Source organism: Poecilia reticulata, chromosome 23 (assembly GCF_904066995.2).
Source record: "Poecilia reticulata chromosome 23, P_reticulata-male-v2, whole genome shotgun sequence".
NCBI lineage: Eukaryota > Metazoa > Chordata > Actinopteri > Cyprinodontiformes > Poeciliidae > Poecilia > Poecilia reticulata.
In genome coordinates, this window is record NC_088852.1 from 3,396,525 (window position 1) to 3,412,562 (window position 16,038).

Consider the following 16,038-nt stretch of genomic DNA (forward strand, 5'->3'; position numbering starts at 1 on the left):
GAAATAGCGCCCTCTATGGGGCTGACATTTGTCCCCGCCCCTTCCTGTTTGCTGCAGGGCGGTCCTTCTCGTTAGTTCCGCTGTGGCAGAACATGGCGGCTGTCAGCAGCTGCTGTTGTGACATAGGAGAGGGCTAACAGGATTTTTTTGGACCGGTTTGTTGTGTTTCGATTTGATGTCGACAGCTAAGTATATTTAGTTTAGTTAGTTTGTGACTCTAAAGCGCTAAAAGCCGCTTATTGTATCAGGAAGCCGATTATCAGGTAAGAACCGGATCCAACCGGCGGGATAGTGGACTGTGAAGTTTTCTGACTTTTTCATAGTTCAAATGTAAAACAGCAATTTCTGCAGATTACAACGAAATTTGATTAATTAAAACACATTTAAGACAAGTTAATCAAAAATATATATACATAAATAAAAAATTTTCAATACATAAACATAAAATAGAGCTTCTTGTCTACCATTTTTGCCACTATCTGTCTCTGAATGTGGAATCTTGTGGATCCTGAAACACTACATTTATTTAATAACCGAAATTCAAACTATTTCAATGTATCACTGGACTGGACTGTGATGCATCTGCCTGTAAGATTTATATTTACAGACTGCGTTGCTGCACCAGGAAGTCACTATTTGAGGATTCAAACTAACTGGACTAAATCCAAAACCGGATCCTGAATAGCAGAACGAGATTAAAGAAATCACCCAAAAATAATTAGGAGCGCGACTGGATCCATAAGTAGTTTCACATTATTGGAGTTGAATAATAAACTGCATTTCAGGAAAAAACAGAATAAAACCGTGCAACATATTACTGTAAAAACAAATTTAAAGTGTGGAAACAAGCATGAAAGTTTGCATCCTCACCCTCTCAGGATGAAGGTTTTTCATATTTCCCTTTAGTCACTTTAATTTTAGGATGAAACATATATTCTCCATTACCACCATGGTGGCCATTTTGACAAGTAGCTACCAGATAAAGTAAACAAGATCAAGAAAATATATAGAATTTCCATGGTTCAAAATATTTATAAATATGCAGGATTTGACCACAAACAGATTTATCCAGTTATAGGAGAACAGTGTACATCTTGAACAATTGCGCGCAAAGAAAAACAAGAAAAAAAAAAAAGATCAATGACTCAGATTTTTTTTGTTGTTTTTTTAAATGGGTGAAATTATGTTTAATCTGACAACATAAATATTGGCAGTTGTAGTCCAAATATAAATTTTCGTTAGCAGCCATCTTGAATGTTTTCAAAAAAATCTAAGTCCTGTGAATATCTGTGTTCATGCAGATTAATTCAAATCAATTCAAACATTGGAAAAAGGAAATTAAATACTTGATGTAAAAACCGAAGTTGTATCCATAAACAGCTTGATTCTGATGCTATTTTATTAATTGACAGCAGGACAGCCTGCAGATGTTTAATGAAGTATTTCTCTCTTTTAGTTTAGATGTGAGGACAACCGAGTCCACTGTGAGACCTGCATGAGTCCGATCTCTGTATGACGATGGAACCGGTCTGACCTGGACTGAGCCCGACATGGAGAAGTTTGGGATGAGTTTCGGCGGCGGCCCCAGCAGGAAGGAGCTGCTGGACACCATCGAGTCTCAGAAAAAGCAGCTGGTCCAGTACCAGACCCGCTTTAAGGATGTAGTCCGGGCCTACAAGAGCCTCCTGAAGGAGAAGGAGGCTCTGGAAGCCAGCCTGAAGGTTCTGACCGTCACCCAGGACCTGGACCTTAAGCAGCAGGAGCCGGATGCAGCAAGGCGGCTGGACCTGCTGGACGACGGTTGCTCTCTGCACAGTGAGGACAGTGTGGACACAGGAGCGTCTGTGGACGCCGCCAGTGAGACCAACAGAGGGGAGCAGAGTGAGGAGGACCAGGGGGAACCGGGCCAGAGGTCCGACTCTACGGTACGTCAGTCACTTCCTTTCTGTTAAATCTAACATGATTCCGTCCGTCCGTCCGTCCATCCATCCATCCATCCATCCACCCACCCACCCACCCATCCATCCATCCATCCATCCATCCATCCATCCATCCATCCATCCATCCATCCATCCATCCATCCATCCATCCATCCATCCATCCATCCATCCATCCATCCATCCATCCATCCATCCATCCATCCATCCATCCATCCATCCATTTATTTTCTGCCGCTTCATCCGGGGTCGGGTCGCGGGGGCAGCAGCTTCAGAAGGGAGGCCCAGACTTCCCTCTCCCCAGCCACTTCTTCCAGCTCCTCCAGGAACCCCAAGGAGTTCCCAGGCCAGCCGAGAGACATAGTCCCTCCAGCGTGTCCTGGGTCTTCCCCAAGGCCTCCTCCCGGTGGGACGTGCCCGGAACACCTCACCAGGAAGGCGTCCAGGAGGCATCCTTACCAGATGCCTGAGCCTCAACTGGCTCCTCTCGACGTGAAGGACCAGCGGCTTTACTCTGAGTCCCTCCCGGATGACCGAGCTTCTCTCTCTAAGGGAGAGCCCAGCCACCCTGCGGAGGAAACCCATTTCGGCCGCTTGTATCCGTGATCTCGTTCTTTCGGTCATGACCCAAAGCTCATGACCATAGATGAGGGTGGGAACGTAGATCGGCCGGTAAATCGAGAGCTTCGCTTTTTGACTCAGCTCTCTCTTCACCATGACGGACCGGTACACCGCCCGCTTCACGGCAGATGCTGCCCCAATCCGCCTGTCGATCTTCCGCTCCCGTCTTCCCTCATTCAAGAACGATATGGATGATTGTGTCTATCATCAATATATGTCACTGGATTGGACAGCGGCTAATTGTGGCTATCGCTGGATGAGCAGGAATTTATCACAAAAATATTCATAGGGCCATAATTCATTATCCAATTTTGATAAAACATGAGAAACTTTATGATGTGTTAATGAGCAAACTGTATACTCCCTTTATATATAAATAGTTTGGTTTCTGTCAAGATGCAAGAAAGAACAAAACTAATGTCTCTTTTATATTAGACAATAATTTAATATTACATTATTTCTGCTGTTTGATCAAATTTAACAAACTCTCACTTCTATACTACATGAAATATGTTATATTTGATGCCTGTTGTGAATATTGCATCATTCTACACAATTTCTCCAGTTTTTGTCGTTTGTTATTTTTATAGGAATGACTGAAATGCGAGTGGGCTGCACAGTGGCGCAGTTGGTAGAGCTGTTGCCTTGCAGCAAGAAGGTTCTGGGTTCGATTCCCGGCCCCGGTCTTTCTACATGGAGTTTGCATGTTCTCCCTGTGCATGCGTGGATTTTCTCCGGGTACTCCGGTTTCCTCCCACAGTCCAAAAAAAAGACTGTCAGGTTAATTGGCGTCTCCAAATTGTCCCTATGTGTGTGAGTGTGTGTGTGCATGGTTGTGTGTCTCTGTGTTGCCCTGTGACAGACTGGTGACCTGTCCAGGGTGAACCCGCCTCTCGCCCGGTACGATAGCTGGAGACGGGCACCAGCAACCCTCCTGACCCCATTAAGGGACAAGGGTGTAAGAAAATGGATGGATGGACTGAAATACGCCACAAACAAGGGAAAAATACAAAATGAAATGTAACATCAGAATGAAATGGTACAAGAATAATGTCTAAATAATACGAGTATAAAGTCATAACATATCAAAAACAAAGTCACAGTATCATGAGACCTGTTGCCACGGCAACCGAATGACAGTAGCTGTTTCCGACTCAGCGAGACGGCGAGCGATGATGCGAGGGCCGCGCTCGCATCATCACGCAGCAGCATGAGAGGGAGCAGGAACAGGGGGACCACGTCCAGCATATCGACCTGATGTTCAGTCCAGTAATATGTGCCGATTGTTTTTCTGCAGCCTGATGCCGACAGCAGCAGCGTGGAGGCGGAGCAACATCAAGCTCCGCCCCCCTCCAATGTGGAGGCCGAGCGCCGCGTCGCCCAGCTGAAGAGCCAGCTGAGCACGCTCACCGCCTCGCTGTCCACCGTCTCGCAGGAGAAATCCCGCATGGAGGCGAGCTTCCAGGCCGACAAGCGCCAACTGAAACAGGAAGTGCAGGAGTTGCAGGAGCGTCTGGCCGCCGTGACGGCGGCGCAGGAGGCGGAGCTTCACGCCCTGCAGCAGCAGGTGGCAGAGGGCCGCGCTCGCATCATCACGCAGCAGCATGAGAGGGAGCAGGAACAGGGGGACCACGTCCAGCAGCTCAGGGAGCTGCAGAGGCTCCTGCAGCAGGAGCGGGACCTGCGGCAGGATGCCGAGCTGCGCCTGCATGACGCCAGCGCCGCCCTGCTGGCCTCGTCGCAGGCCGTGGACCGGGGGGCGGAGTCAGAGGCGCAGCTGAACCTGGCGAGGGAAGAGAGGGACGAGCTGCGGAGGAGGCTGCAGGCGGCGGAGGAGGAGCAGAGGAAACCGGACCCCAGAGTGGAGGAGCTGCAGCAGGAAGTGCAGCAGCTGAAGAACTCCTTCCAGCAGCAGATCCACAACGAGACCAAGAAGGTGAGATCAGAACGGGCGCAGAGTCTGGAGTTTATTTAGATACAGCTGGAACCAGGGCTGGGCGATACGGACCTAAAGGTTTATCACGATATATTAGAATTATTGTGATAACGATGAAAGCGATGATCAGAACTATTTACCTGCTTCTTTTGTAGGTAATTATATGGCACAGCAAATACTGCTGCTGATAAACATGTTCATAATATGCTGCTTTAGGACACCAGTCACATGAGATTAATGTCACTAAACTGCACACAGTCACTGAATTTAGTCACATTTTCAAATTAATTGATATTTACTGATAATAGAAACAGTAGAACTAACAATACAGACACTTTCTGGAGTTTTAAACATCATTAATTCTTACAGCAACAAGTGTATCATAATAAATGATAAACGATGCAATAAATGCCCAGGCATACCTGGATCGTATTCCTTGTGCTCTGTTACTGATTAATTCAAAAAATGTTTCACTTCTTCACAAAAATTTTGTACCACAAAATGACAAGGAGAAAGGCACTAGTTTTAACTCTTTTATTAAAATAAACAGAAATAATCTCATTTATGTTTGGTAGAGATTGATGCTTTGAGTATTTATACTTAACCTCTGCAGTTTTGTTGTTCCTTAAGAGACTTTTAAACATTTTTTAATCTTTTTGCAGCAGAAAGTGGTAATATTAAGAGAATAAAAGTCATATTACTAGAACAAAGTTGCAATACGGTCGAAATGACATGAAAATCAAAATCAGATTTGCTTTTAGTGTCATTGTGCACAAAAACAGCAACTCTCAAAAACAGCAACTCTCAAAGGTAAGTCAAATAATTGAATAAAATAAGAAGTATATGTCAATAAATATATAAATCTAGAAGAAATGCACAGATACAACTGGAATGTTAAGGAAAATAAATGAAATGAAAATAAAGTTGTAATAATTTTATGAGAACTCTAAAAAAAAAAAATAAAGAATTAGAAAAGTTGCTGTTTCTGGTGAAACAGCCGTGAGAAAATATCAGGAAGAACTGAAGAAAAGGCAGGAGAAAGTTAAAGGCAGACAGTAAAAGTAGCTGAAAGAGCTTTCTTCAGCTGAGCGGGGTTGCTAGGTAACGGTGGAACTCCGATGGGGTTGCTAGGTAACAAGGCTGCACCTCCTGATTTGTGACGCCACATTCAGGAGGTTTTGAACCGGCTCATTTTCCAGGCACCAATAAATATGAACTTGTTGCCAAAAGGCAGCTGTTTTTTTTTGTTTTGTTTTGTTTTTTAAGCAATTGGTTGTTTTCAGAAGCAGTTGAGAATCAAATAAAACTAGAAAAACTGGCAAAACGTAAATTTTGCATAATAATGCATCTCCTCTAAGCAGGTTTTCGCCCCCTAAACTCCACCATCACCTCTTTGGTCTTGGTGACAAAGCCACAGATTTATCCACCAGTTTTCTGGATTTGTTTCATTGTTAGCACTGCAGAGCTGCAGGCGTGTCTCATGCTTTTAGTTTTTGGTTTCGCAGGTCTGCGAGGCAGAGGAGCGAGCGCGAGAGCGCGCTCAGGCTGCAGAGCTGCGGGTTGCGGGTTTGGAGCAGCGGGTGTCTGAGCTGTCGGAGCTGCTGGGTTCCTGTGAGAAGGCAAAGCAGCGGGACCAGCAATCAGCTCAGAGGCTGAGGGACCGGATCCTGCAGCTGGACACCGAGAACAAGACGCTGGCCATCGCCGCCTCCAGCAGGTCCAGCACCGACCTCAGCCTGGACGAGTCGCAGCTGGACGTGGCCGTCCTGAAGAACAAACTGCAGACGGTGAAGAAGCTGCTGCTGCTGGCGGCTCAGAGGAACCCGGACCAGAACATCCAGGATGTGGCGGACGCCGAGGACAGAACCGCAGCTCTGCAGCAGCAGGAGCTGCAGCAGCTGCGGGACGAGTTTGAGCGGTACAAGCTGCGCGCCCAGGTGGTTCTGAAGAACAAGACTGCTAAAGATGGCTGCCAGGCCAAGGAGCTGGAGGAAGTCCGGGATCAGCTGGCGGAGCTGCGGGAAAAGTACATCACCCTGCGGATCCAGAGCGACGAGGCGGAGGCGCGGCACCGCCAGCAGCTGGAGGAGCGGCAGCAGCAGGCGGCGGCGCTGCAGCTCTCCCACAGACAGGAGCTGGAACGAGCCGAGGCGCAGCACCGCGACGAGCTGCAGCGGCTGGAGGCGGAGCTGCACAAGCACCGGGAGAGAACGATGGCACTGCTGGACGAGAAGGACCAGGAGCTGGAGAGGCTGCGCGCCGCCGTGCTCACCTGCAGCCGCAACTCCAACGACCCCGCTGCCGACTGTCTGCAGGAAGCTGCCGCCGGCGCCTCCGACTGTGAAGGTTTTATTCTTATTATTATTATTGTTGTTTAATCAACAATATCTCATGGAGGTATAAGAAGCAGTAAAATATAGGCAGGTAAAAAAATAAATAAACATGGACAAACATAAACGGACAAACACGTAGCAGTAGCTGCTGCTCCATTACAAATATGCACCAATCTTTATCTGCAGCTGCGTTTCCATTGACCATATAATTACAAAATCTGACACTTTGGAAATGAATTCGCTAAAATAACCTCTTATATTTTTCTGGAAGTACATTTTGTGTTTTAATTCAAATGTATGCTGTGCAAATATTTAGACAAACATACTTGGTAAGATTTTGTGTTTTTGCAGCGTATGCAGCAGGTTGTTTAAACTTTTTGACATGTGGGCTTAAATTGCCAAGTCAGAATTACTTTTTTACTACTTTTTAAAACAATTTAAAATCACATTTTACCTGCTCGACAATAAACTAAGTTAGACATTTTGTAGGAATGGTTGTGTAAATCAGTATATCCTCCCAAATTTAAATATGGATTTGCCTTATTAAAAAGGCTTTCAAATTGCACGTTTTTGTGGAAAGAAATCCTAAACAAATAGAAAAATGTCTACTATAAAAACCGGATTTGTTACGTTTTGTATGAAATTTTGATGAAAACCACCATGTTTACTGAATTAAAAGCAGTCTGCTTTTGAGTGAAAGTCACTAAATAGATGTGTTCAAAAACTGTGGCCATAAATAGATGGATGCTTTCTATTGCAGCAAACATTTTCATTATGGGGAAATTTTAATTTGTTTGTAATTATTAAAAACAAAAAGTCTCTATCTGCATCAGCCATCTGTGCTGGCAGATAAAGTTGTGTAATATTTAAATTGTAGTTGGAGGGCCACTTAAAATCAGTTCAGGGGACCACTTATGGCCCACGAGCCGCAGTTTGGACACCCCTGGTATACAGATTTCATTTTTATAAAAATGGCTGAAAAGGTAAAACTAAATAATCACAAACTAATGTTTATATTTTGATGGTAATGACTTTTGTGGCCCCCCGTTCAAATATGATATAAGATTTACATACTTATTTATATACTTTATAAGAACCATAGGAATAGGTTTGCATATTTTTAGATTTCCATGACAAATTCTCTGCGATTTATTGTAGCACCGTTGCTGTCCGACTGTGCAGGTGACGCGGTAAGCGAGGCGCTGCGGCAGGCCACGCCCACTGAGTCCACACTGCTGCTGTACGCCGAGCAGCTGGCGCGTAAGGAGGTGGAGACGGGCGGCCTGCGGCGGCAGAAACATCGCCTGGAGGAGGATCTGCACCAGCTGCAGGCCCGGCTGATCGCCAACGCGGAGCGGCACGAGGAGGAGACGGCGGAGCTGCGGGGCCGCCTCGACAAGCTGATACGGGACCAGAACCGAGAGGGAGCCAACTTGGAGTACCTGAAGAACGTCATCTACAAGTTCCTGACGCTGCAGGACAGCAGCGGGCGGCTGCAGACGCTCAACGCCATCCTGACCATCCTGCACTTCAGCCCACAGGAGAAGCAGGACGTCACAAAGCTGCAGGGGCCAGTCTGGTGGGGCCCCGTGCGCAGGTGAACACCTGGAGAGACGCATGAGTAATTCCACACATACGACCATGACTGGCTCACTGTGACAACTATTAAAGCTCTAATCCAGCAGATTGTCTTTATATTTTGACTTAATTGGAAAATAAACTATTTTTTGTGTGTGATTGAGTCTGTTTTCTGGGATTCATTCTTAGAACAAGCTTCTTTTTTAGATTTATTTAACTTACAGAATTTAATGTATGTAAAATTAAGTCTTAAATTCATTACAGAGTTTTCACTGACAGATAATCTGCGGGAAAAGAAAAAAAGTTAGCTCCTTTGCTCCCAGTTCTAAGTAGAAACAACCAATCAGAGCCAGGAGGCGGGTCTTAGTGCTGCCAATCATTCCCTATCAGTCTTTGTTATGCTGCAGCTGGCACATCTTGTTGTGAATGCTAAAGCTAGTTAGCAGAGGTTGATTCTCCGCCATTAGTACATTTATCAGCGAGTACGTGACAGCGCTAAGACCCTCCTCTTTGCTCTGATTGGTTGTTTTTGGCCAGGCACATTTATTAAAACGGCAGTTAACCGAGGAGGTGGAGGAGATCGAGCTGTTCATATTATCTGCATCATAAATGTCACAGCATAACAGTTTTAACATCAAAAAACATTTATGTAATATAGCTTTAATCGTAGGTTTGGTCGTCGTATGACTTTTAATCGCGGGACTTTTTGTCAAACGTTTGAGTCGTACGCAGATTATCTTTGTTGCGTTCTGTGGCTAGCGCTAATTAGCTGCTAATACGTTAGCTAGCTAGCTACCTAGCGTTTTGTGTCCGCCATGGATAAAATGTAAATTTGGCCTCACTACTGACAAATTTAGTTACGTGAACTCAATGCAAAAGGCTTGGAACTACTACGTAAATTTCGTTTGTACATTTCTTTCGTCATTAACAGAACTTTATTTCAGAAAATAACATCCTGACCAACATCCTGATGTACAAGGAAACTTAATCCAGACTAAACTGAATACAGAACCTGATCAGTTTCAGTGTTAAGTTCAAAACAAACCCAGGCTCAGATGATTCAAGTTTTATTTTTTAGAGCACAAATACATGAAGAGAGAGCAGCGTGTTAGTGTTTTAAATTTCTCTATAATACTAGAAAAATAATGCCATGTGTTTCAACTGTCTGCTGTTCTGAGTTGGACTTTTCTTTTAGATAAATTAATATCTAAAAACTCGACAGATAAATTAATATCTTCGCATAAATTAATAACTGAAATATCTACAGCCAGAATTATCTACATTGAGTTTCTATCAAGATGTCTCAGCTTTAAGCAGTGGGAATAAAGTCATAAAAAAATTAAAGTCATTATGAGAATATAGTTACAAGAATAAAGTCTTGTGACTATATTCACAACTCTACTAGCAGTAATGCCACAAGAATAAAGTCTTACAAGACTTTATTCTTCATAGTAGAAGAGTAAAGCCGTATTAGTCAAAAAATAATAAAGTTGAATGAGAATAAAGTAATATTACGAGAAATTATCCAAAAATAAAGTTGCACAACACTAAAGTCGTATGAAGTTGTATGATAATAAATCGTACAGAAATAAAGTCGTAATATTAAGAAAATAAAGTCATACGAGAAAAAAAGTCATGAAAATAAGTTATACAAGAACAAAGTAACATTACGAGAAGTTATACAAGACTAATGTCATGTAAAGTTGTATGAAAGTATAGTCATAACATGAGAATAAATCGTACAAGAAAAAGTCATTTATAAAGTCAAACAATAAGTTATACAAGAAAAGAGTTGTAGGAAACTAAAGTCGCTATTTTACGAGAATAAAGTCAGCAGGAAAATAGTCTTAATATGAGGATAATTTGCACTAGAATAAAATGAAACTAGAAAATAGTCGTACTATTGTCAGAATAAGTCACGTGGGAATAAAGTCTTAATATATTAAGAGTATATTAAGATAAAATACATGGAGAGAGCAGCATGTTGGTGTTTTTAATTTCTCAAACTAGAAAAATAACAACTGTGTGCTTCGACCATCTGCTGTTGGGTTTTCTGTTGAGATAAATGAAAATCTTCTGTGTCGTCATGAAGTCTTCAGACTCGTCTGCTTTCTGCATTGTTTGGGCTTATATCAGGTGTGATGGTGTCAGCGTGTGTTCAGAACGGGCTGCAGGTCTTCAGGCAGCGAGCCGACTATAGAGTTTATGAAAGCGTCCAGTTTGTCTAAAACTCCATCTTTGACCTGCAGCTGCTGCCGGCGAGCTTTGATCTGGAAGAAACAGGCAGTTACGAACCCATTCTGATTAATTTCCAGAACCTTCTTCTCATTTTAAATCTCATTACCAGCTTTTCTCTGAGCTTCAGGATCAGGTCCACGATCTCCACCTCTGACTTGTCTTTGATCCAGCCCAGAAGGTCCTGCACAAAACCCAGCGTCACCGTTAAAAGGTGGAAACTCGTTTGAAATATTCAAACGCCGGAGGTGAGGAAAGACACTCACTGCGTCGCAGATCGTCTCCAGATGGAGGCTCTCCAGCTTCTGCGTCATCTCTCTGTGGCGCTGGCGGTACCAGCCGTCAAAGTTCGGGGACCTGAAGAACTTCCTGAGCGGAAGAAAACGATATTTAATTTAAATTAGGCGTATCTGGTGTGAAAACAGCAAAAGAACGCCATATTGATAGTCAAACACGGTCGTGGCAGGATGATGTCTGAAACAGCAAAAACTTCCCATCTCTGCATTTTTATCTATTTTAACATCAATGCTGCTATTTTAACATCAATGCTGCTAACCCCTTTTCATAACAAATGAAAGGGGAGCAATGCGTGGAATCCCATGAGCAGGTCATGGGATTTGACCTGCTCTGAGGTCAAATCCCATGATGCTTTGCATTAGTTTTAAGAACATTCTTAATTAGAGGATATTTACAACAATAAGTTTTGGATGCACCACAGCAGTCGACAACCTGCTGCTACATGTGCGACTCACCTGTACAGACCCATCCAGTCCCCTCTGAGCATGGAGGTGAGCTGAGGGCCGGTGTGGTCCAGAGTGGAAATGAACTCGTCCTGACTGAAGGGACGAACCTGTGGAGGAGTCTGAGCACAAACACCAAGTGGTTGTTTTATGGCCGCTAGAGATCTGCTGTGATGACAGCCGTACCTTCCAGGGTGTGACCGATCTCTGCAGAGGCATCAGGCTCGCCATGTACCGCTCCTGTCAGACAAGACGGAGGGTTTACTGACACTTTCACCTGCAGAATCACCTGCTTCTGCACCGATTCCTCACCAGAGGAATGATGAAGCTCTGTGTCAGTTCAAGCAGGTGTCGCCTCAAGATGGCGCTCTGAGCCTCTGACGGCCTTTTCCTCTGGATTCCCTGCAACAAAACAAGAGGATTCCCTGTAAGCTGCTGGTTCTTAAATCATCAGACAACATGGACCTGTGCTCACCTTCAAAAGCCTCTTGATAAGGATCTTGTCTTTGTGAAGAAACGTTTTGTAGGCTGTGTAAATCCCTGCACACAAACATTCAAACACCAGCAAGCTGCAGGCGTGAACTAAAGCAAAAAGACGAGTCAGGCTAAGTTACCTGGTTTGGTGTCAAGAGTTTTTAGTTTGGACAACTTCTTCACCTTCACCTGCTTCGGAAGATCACCTAGAAAAACGCAGACACCCAAATCTAATAAGGTTTGATCTGCAAAGAGACAAACCGATACAATGAGAGCGAAGTCTACCGGCCATCTTGATCTCTCCCAGTCGAACGATGTGAGGCCAGTTCTGAAAAGTCTTGATGAAGAACGGGTTGGTGACCCCCAGAACCACATTTGGACTGAAGCAGAGAGAGAAACGAGAGGTACGTGGAACAATCGCACTGGCAGCTGAAGCGATTAATCGGATTAATTGTGATTAATTGATTATTGAAATGATGGTAATTGATTAATCTTTAACCTGTGTATACGGACTCTAACAAAGACCATTTAATGAAAGACCAACATGTTTAGAGAAGAAATTAAGCTAAAAACATAAACATGTTGCTTTTAAGATTTAAGAAAATAAAAATAAAAACTTTTTTTTTTAAATGTACTCTACCCAGAACTCCTCTAGTGGAAGTTCTAGCTTTCATCAGGCTTAAATAAATAATAAATAAATCTCCTATTAAGCATATTTTTCTTCCAAATTATTAATAAAAATAGTTATGTAAAGTCAAGCAGATTGTTCTGATATTTTCACATGTAGGTGCAGATTGACCTCCCTGCCACAAGAGGGCCTCAAAACGTCATGTTCAGCCTCATCTTTATAAAATAAACTATAATTATTTATAAAATTTACTAATAAACTTTATTTAAAAAGTAAAAATAAATAGTTTATAAATAATAAAACAATAAAAATTTTAAACTTGCGTGAATTTTGAACGTTTCAAATTAAAAATTTGATTTAAAATATTTAAAATGTTAAACATTTAAAATTAAGCGTTTGTTGTTTTGTAAAGTGTGATCGGTCGTGGCGTTTTGGGGGCCACAGACTCACGGCGCCTGCGTCCGGGTCGTGTACTCTCTGAACTCGCTGTCATGGATGGTGAAATACGGCCGAAAGTCACAGCAGAACTTCAGAGGGCTTATGGAGCTGAGAGGGACGGAAACGTTCACGTTACCATGACAACACCAACACTCCCTGCTGATTGGCCGGCAGGCTCTTTTAGTAGCTACCTGACCAGGGCCAGTATTGTTTCTGAGCAGACGGTCGGAGACGGCGCCATGACGACCAGCGGCTCGCCGAGCAGCATCAGCTCCCACAGCATCTGCAGGTGGATCAGAACCGACTGGAAACACCTGAGGAGGATGGAGAAAGGGGGCGAGGGGGGGTGAGAGACGGCTACCGCTGGGACCAATCAGTGGTCCAGTTCATAACAACGGCAGGGGGCAGCACTAACTTAAAGAGGTCCAGTTCGTGGATGGTTGGAAGGAGAGTTGGAGCTGGCAGTGGGCTCTAGAAGGACAAGCTGTTACTATGACAACAGAAGCTGAGGGACAGGAAGGAGGAGGGAGAACGGATCTGACCTCGTTAGTTATCTGTCTGACGGGACTTCCTCCCGGTTTGTCTGTTTTTGAAGGAATTCTAACCTGAAACAGAGAAAAACAACAGAAAAGGTGATTTTCCCCACGTCTCTCCGTTTACCTGTGTTTACCTCTGCTGACCTGTAAGACAATGCCCACGATGGGCAGGTTGAGCGTCTGTCCAGGTGAGGGGTTGGGCCACTGGTCAATCTCATTGCAAACTTCAAGATGAACAGAGTTTGGATGAGTCAAACTGGCTTGTTTTAATGATACAGGCACAGAGGAGTCAATATACAACCCTGTATTAGAAGAAAAGGCGTAAATTTATATATATGCTAAACTAAACACTTTTGAGATTCGTCTCAGACATTTTCTAGAAAAAGTTAAGAAATGTATGACCTTGAAAAGTAAAAAAAATTGCTATAAAAAAAATCAAAAATTTTAAAAATAATCTCACAAATTTCCTAAAAGAAAAAAAAAGACATTTCTGAGGTTAAAGTTGTAAATTTGCTAGAAAAAAACTAAAATGTTGAGATTAATCTCTAGGGGAAAAAACTTGGAAATTTCTGAGTTCCAAAAGTAAAAATTTTCGCCTTTTGAATTTCAGAAACTCAGACAAGCATCATCACCTGCTTCCAGGAACGGTTCCAGCTTCTCGAAGAACTCTGGTGCGATGATCTGCAGCACCGAATGAAACAGGTGTGTGTAGGGCAACCTGGACACCAAGACTAGCGACTGAAAGGTAACGTCATGATAAAAACCATCAGGTGACCTCATCCAACTAAACGTCAAGTAATGGAGAACAGGTGAGTTACCTTCTGAAAATAGCCTCTCTTCACAGACACATCCTTCACCTGACGGAAGTAGACGTAGCCGAAAAAATGTGCCGTTTCCCTCTGAGGAGACATCACACCTGTTTTACCTGCTCTCTGTGGGACACACCTGAATCCAGATGTCTCAGGTAAGCTCACCTGCAGCGTGGCCGGGGCGTCTCTGTTGTAGACGTCGTCTCTGAAACTTTGACGCCCAACTGATTGGCGTAACCTGAAGGTGAACTGAGTGTCCCCAAGGCATCCTGAGGAAAATCAGATTTACATCGTTTGACCTTTGAACTTCACCTCCTCAGAACAACGAAATGTAATAAATGTTTTTTTTTACCTGAGTAGGAGTCAGGAAAGGACAGGTAACAGATGCTGGTTTTCTGACAATAAACCAAAACAGCACCATAAGTCAGATGAAATGATTTAATTGCATATCAGATTTATTTGGATAAAAAAATACAATTAATGATAATAATAAATCACCTCTTTCTCTGTGAGTTTGACATCCTGCGGATAAACTAGCTGCAAGCGGAAAGAATGAATGAATACCAGACTCCATTTAAAATTCTATTAATTTAACTAGTCTTCATTTCTACAAAAGTATTTATGAGAAAAATGTGACTAAGTAATTTCAAAAACAAATAGATATTTCAGTTACTAAACACGCCGAATTAAGAATTAGACATTAGGCTTTTTTTCATGTTTAAATATTTTTATCTTACAAAGTAGTTATTTCTACTAGACTGCTTAGATTTACAGTGGTACCTTATTCAAACGAAAATTGGTGTTAGCGATGCTAAGCTAGCGCACCTCAATGGCTTGTCCGAGCTCCAGATCGAAGGTAACTACACACACGCACTCCAGCCAGGAGAAGAAGCGGGTCCAGCCGGATCGGCTGTCTGCCGCAGCCTCTTCCCGTCGGGGAGAACCGAACCCGTCCAACGGATCCATCGCGGCAGGTGTTGTGCGAAATTCGGCTCCCCTGAAATAAGCAGTCGGGGTGGGGGGGCGCACAACAGCTGGAGAGGCGGATCCAAACTCATCGATTCTGAGCAAAAATAACAATAACAATACAGGTGCGCCTGAAATATTAGCATATGGTTAAAAAGTTTAATATTTGTGAAACATACATTAAACAGATTCAATACAAGTAGGGTGAAATATTTTATTTCTTATCATTTTGATGCTTATGTATCACTACATAATGGTGATAAACTATTATCACTATTAGCTATTAGCTGTGATTTATTCTTTTTGTAGACTTCTTCATGAATTTTTGATAGAGATGTTGCATGGTTGGACAATTATTCCCTCTGGTTTTGGATGCTGGGCATCTAGAAGGAGTTTCCTTGTACTTTATTCTTTCAGACAGTTGTTATGCGTAATTGTGGCAACATAACAGTTTATTTGCATCCCAAAAACTCAAATAGTACTTGAAGTACAACACCAAATCACAGATGAGTTGAAATGAACGCTACATTAATGCTTTCTAACCATATGGCCACAGAGACATTCAGAGAGAAACAGCAAAAGCTATAGAGATGGATTAGCAGTAGTTGCTGAAGGTGTGATGTAGGACATGTTACTATATTTTTTCCTCACTCCATGGATTGCTAATTTGATCGGTTAGTATTTGAGTAGATAGTTTACCAAATACATTTTTATTCTTACTTGAGTAATTTCTTGGATGGCTGCTTTTTACTTTTACTTGAGTAAAAATATGTGTGTACAATATTGGATACTCTAACCATCTGTAGT

At 43.1% G+C, this 16,038-nt stretch overlaps 2 protein-coding genes across 3 annotated transcripts; one reads left to right on the plus strand and one right to left on the minus strand.

The window, feature by feature from the left end:
* Positions 1–56: 56 nt before the first annotated feature.
* Positions 57–8,561, plus strand: gcc1 (GRIP and coiled-coil domain containing 1). 2 transcript variants are annotated; one of them, XM_008400883.3, is made up of 5 exons: positions 57–263; positions 1,457–1,925; positions 3,856–4,494; positions 6,000–6,840; positions 8,010–8,561. In XM_008400883.3, exons 2-5 carry the CDS (start codon positions 1,551–1,553, stop codon positions 8,426–8,428), a joined length of 2,274 nt encoding a protein of 757 aa, XP_008399105.1. In that variant the 5' UTR covers positions 57–263; positions 1,457–1,550; the 3' UTR covers positions 8,429–8,561. The 2 variants fall into 2 exon arrangements, with proteins under 2 accessions (XP_008399105.1, XP_081459995.1); XM_081603869.1 differs by having other exon boundaries at positions 1,462–1,925.
* Positions 8,562–9,456: 895 nt separating this feature from the next.
* On the minus strand, positions 9,457–15,305 carry dennd6b (DENN/MADD domain containing 6B). The gene is made up of 20 exons (XM_008400885.3): positions 15,091–15,305; positions 14,764–14,802; positions 14,618–14,660; positions 14,431–14,534; positions 14,275–14,355; positions 14,089–14,194; positions 13,601–13,680; positions 13,463–13,525; positions 13,336–13,391; positions 13,112–13,234; positions 12,933–13,028; positions 12,140–12,234; positions 11,995–12,060; positions 11,856–11,920; positions 11,693–11,782; positions 11,567–11,620; positions 11,393–11,502; positions 10,907–11,009; positions 10,750–10,824; positions 9,457–10,675 (listed from the first exon to the last, which is right to left on the minus strand). The coding sequence occupies exons 1-20, from the start codon at positions 15,229–15,231 to the stop codon at positions 10,553–10,555; spliced, it is 1,713 nt and encodes a 570-aa protein (XP_008399107.3). The 5' UTR covers positions 15,232–15,305; the 3' UTR covers positions 9,457–10,552.
* Positions 15,306–16,038: the final 733 nt, after the last annotated feature.

Coding starts and splice junctions, on each gene's coding strand:
- dennd6b (XM_008400885.3), bottom strand. CDS start 15,231: ATGGATCCGTTGGACGGGTTCGGTTCTCCCCGACGGGAAGAGGCTGCG. Junction 13,029..13,111: donor ACAATACTGGCCCTGGTCAG/GTAGCTACTAAA, acceptor CGTCCCTCTCAG/CTCCATAAGCCCTCTGAAGT. Junction 10,676..10,749: donor TGAAGCTCAGAGAAAAGCTG/GTAATGAGATTT, acceptor TGTTTCTTCCAG/ATCAAAGCTCGCCGGCAGCA.
- gcc1 (XM_008400883.3), top strand. CDS start 1,551: ATGGAGAAGTTTGGGATGAGTTTCGGCGGCGGCCCCAGCAGGAAGGAG. Junction 1,926..3,855: donor GCCAGAGGTCCGACTCTACG/GTACGTCAGTCA, acceptor GTTTTTCTGCAG/CCTGATGCCGACAGCAGCAG. Junction 6,841..8,009: donor CGGCGCCTCCGACTGTGAAG/GTTTTATTCTTA, acceptor CCGACTGTGCAG/GTGACGCGGTAAGCGAGGCG.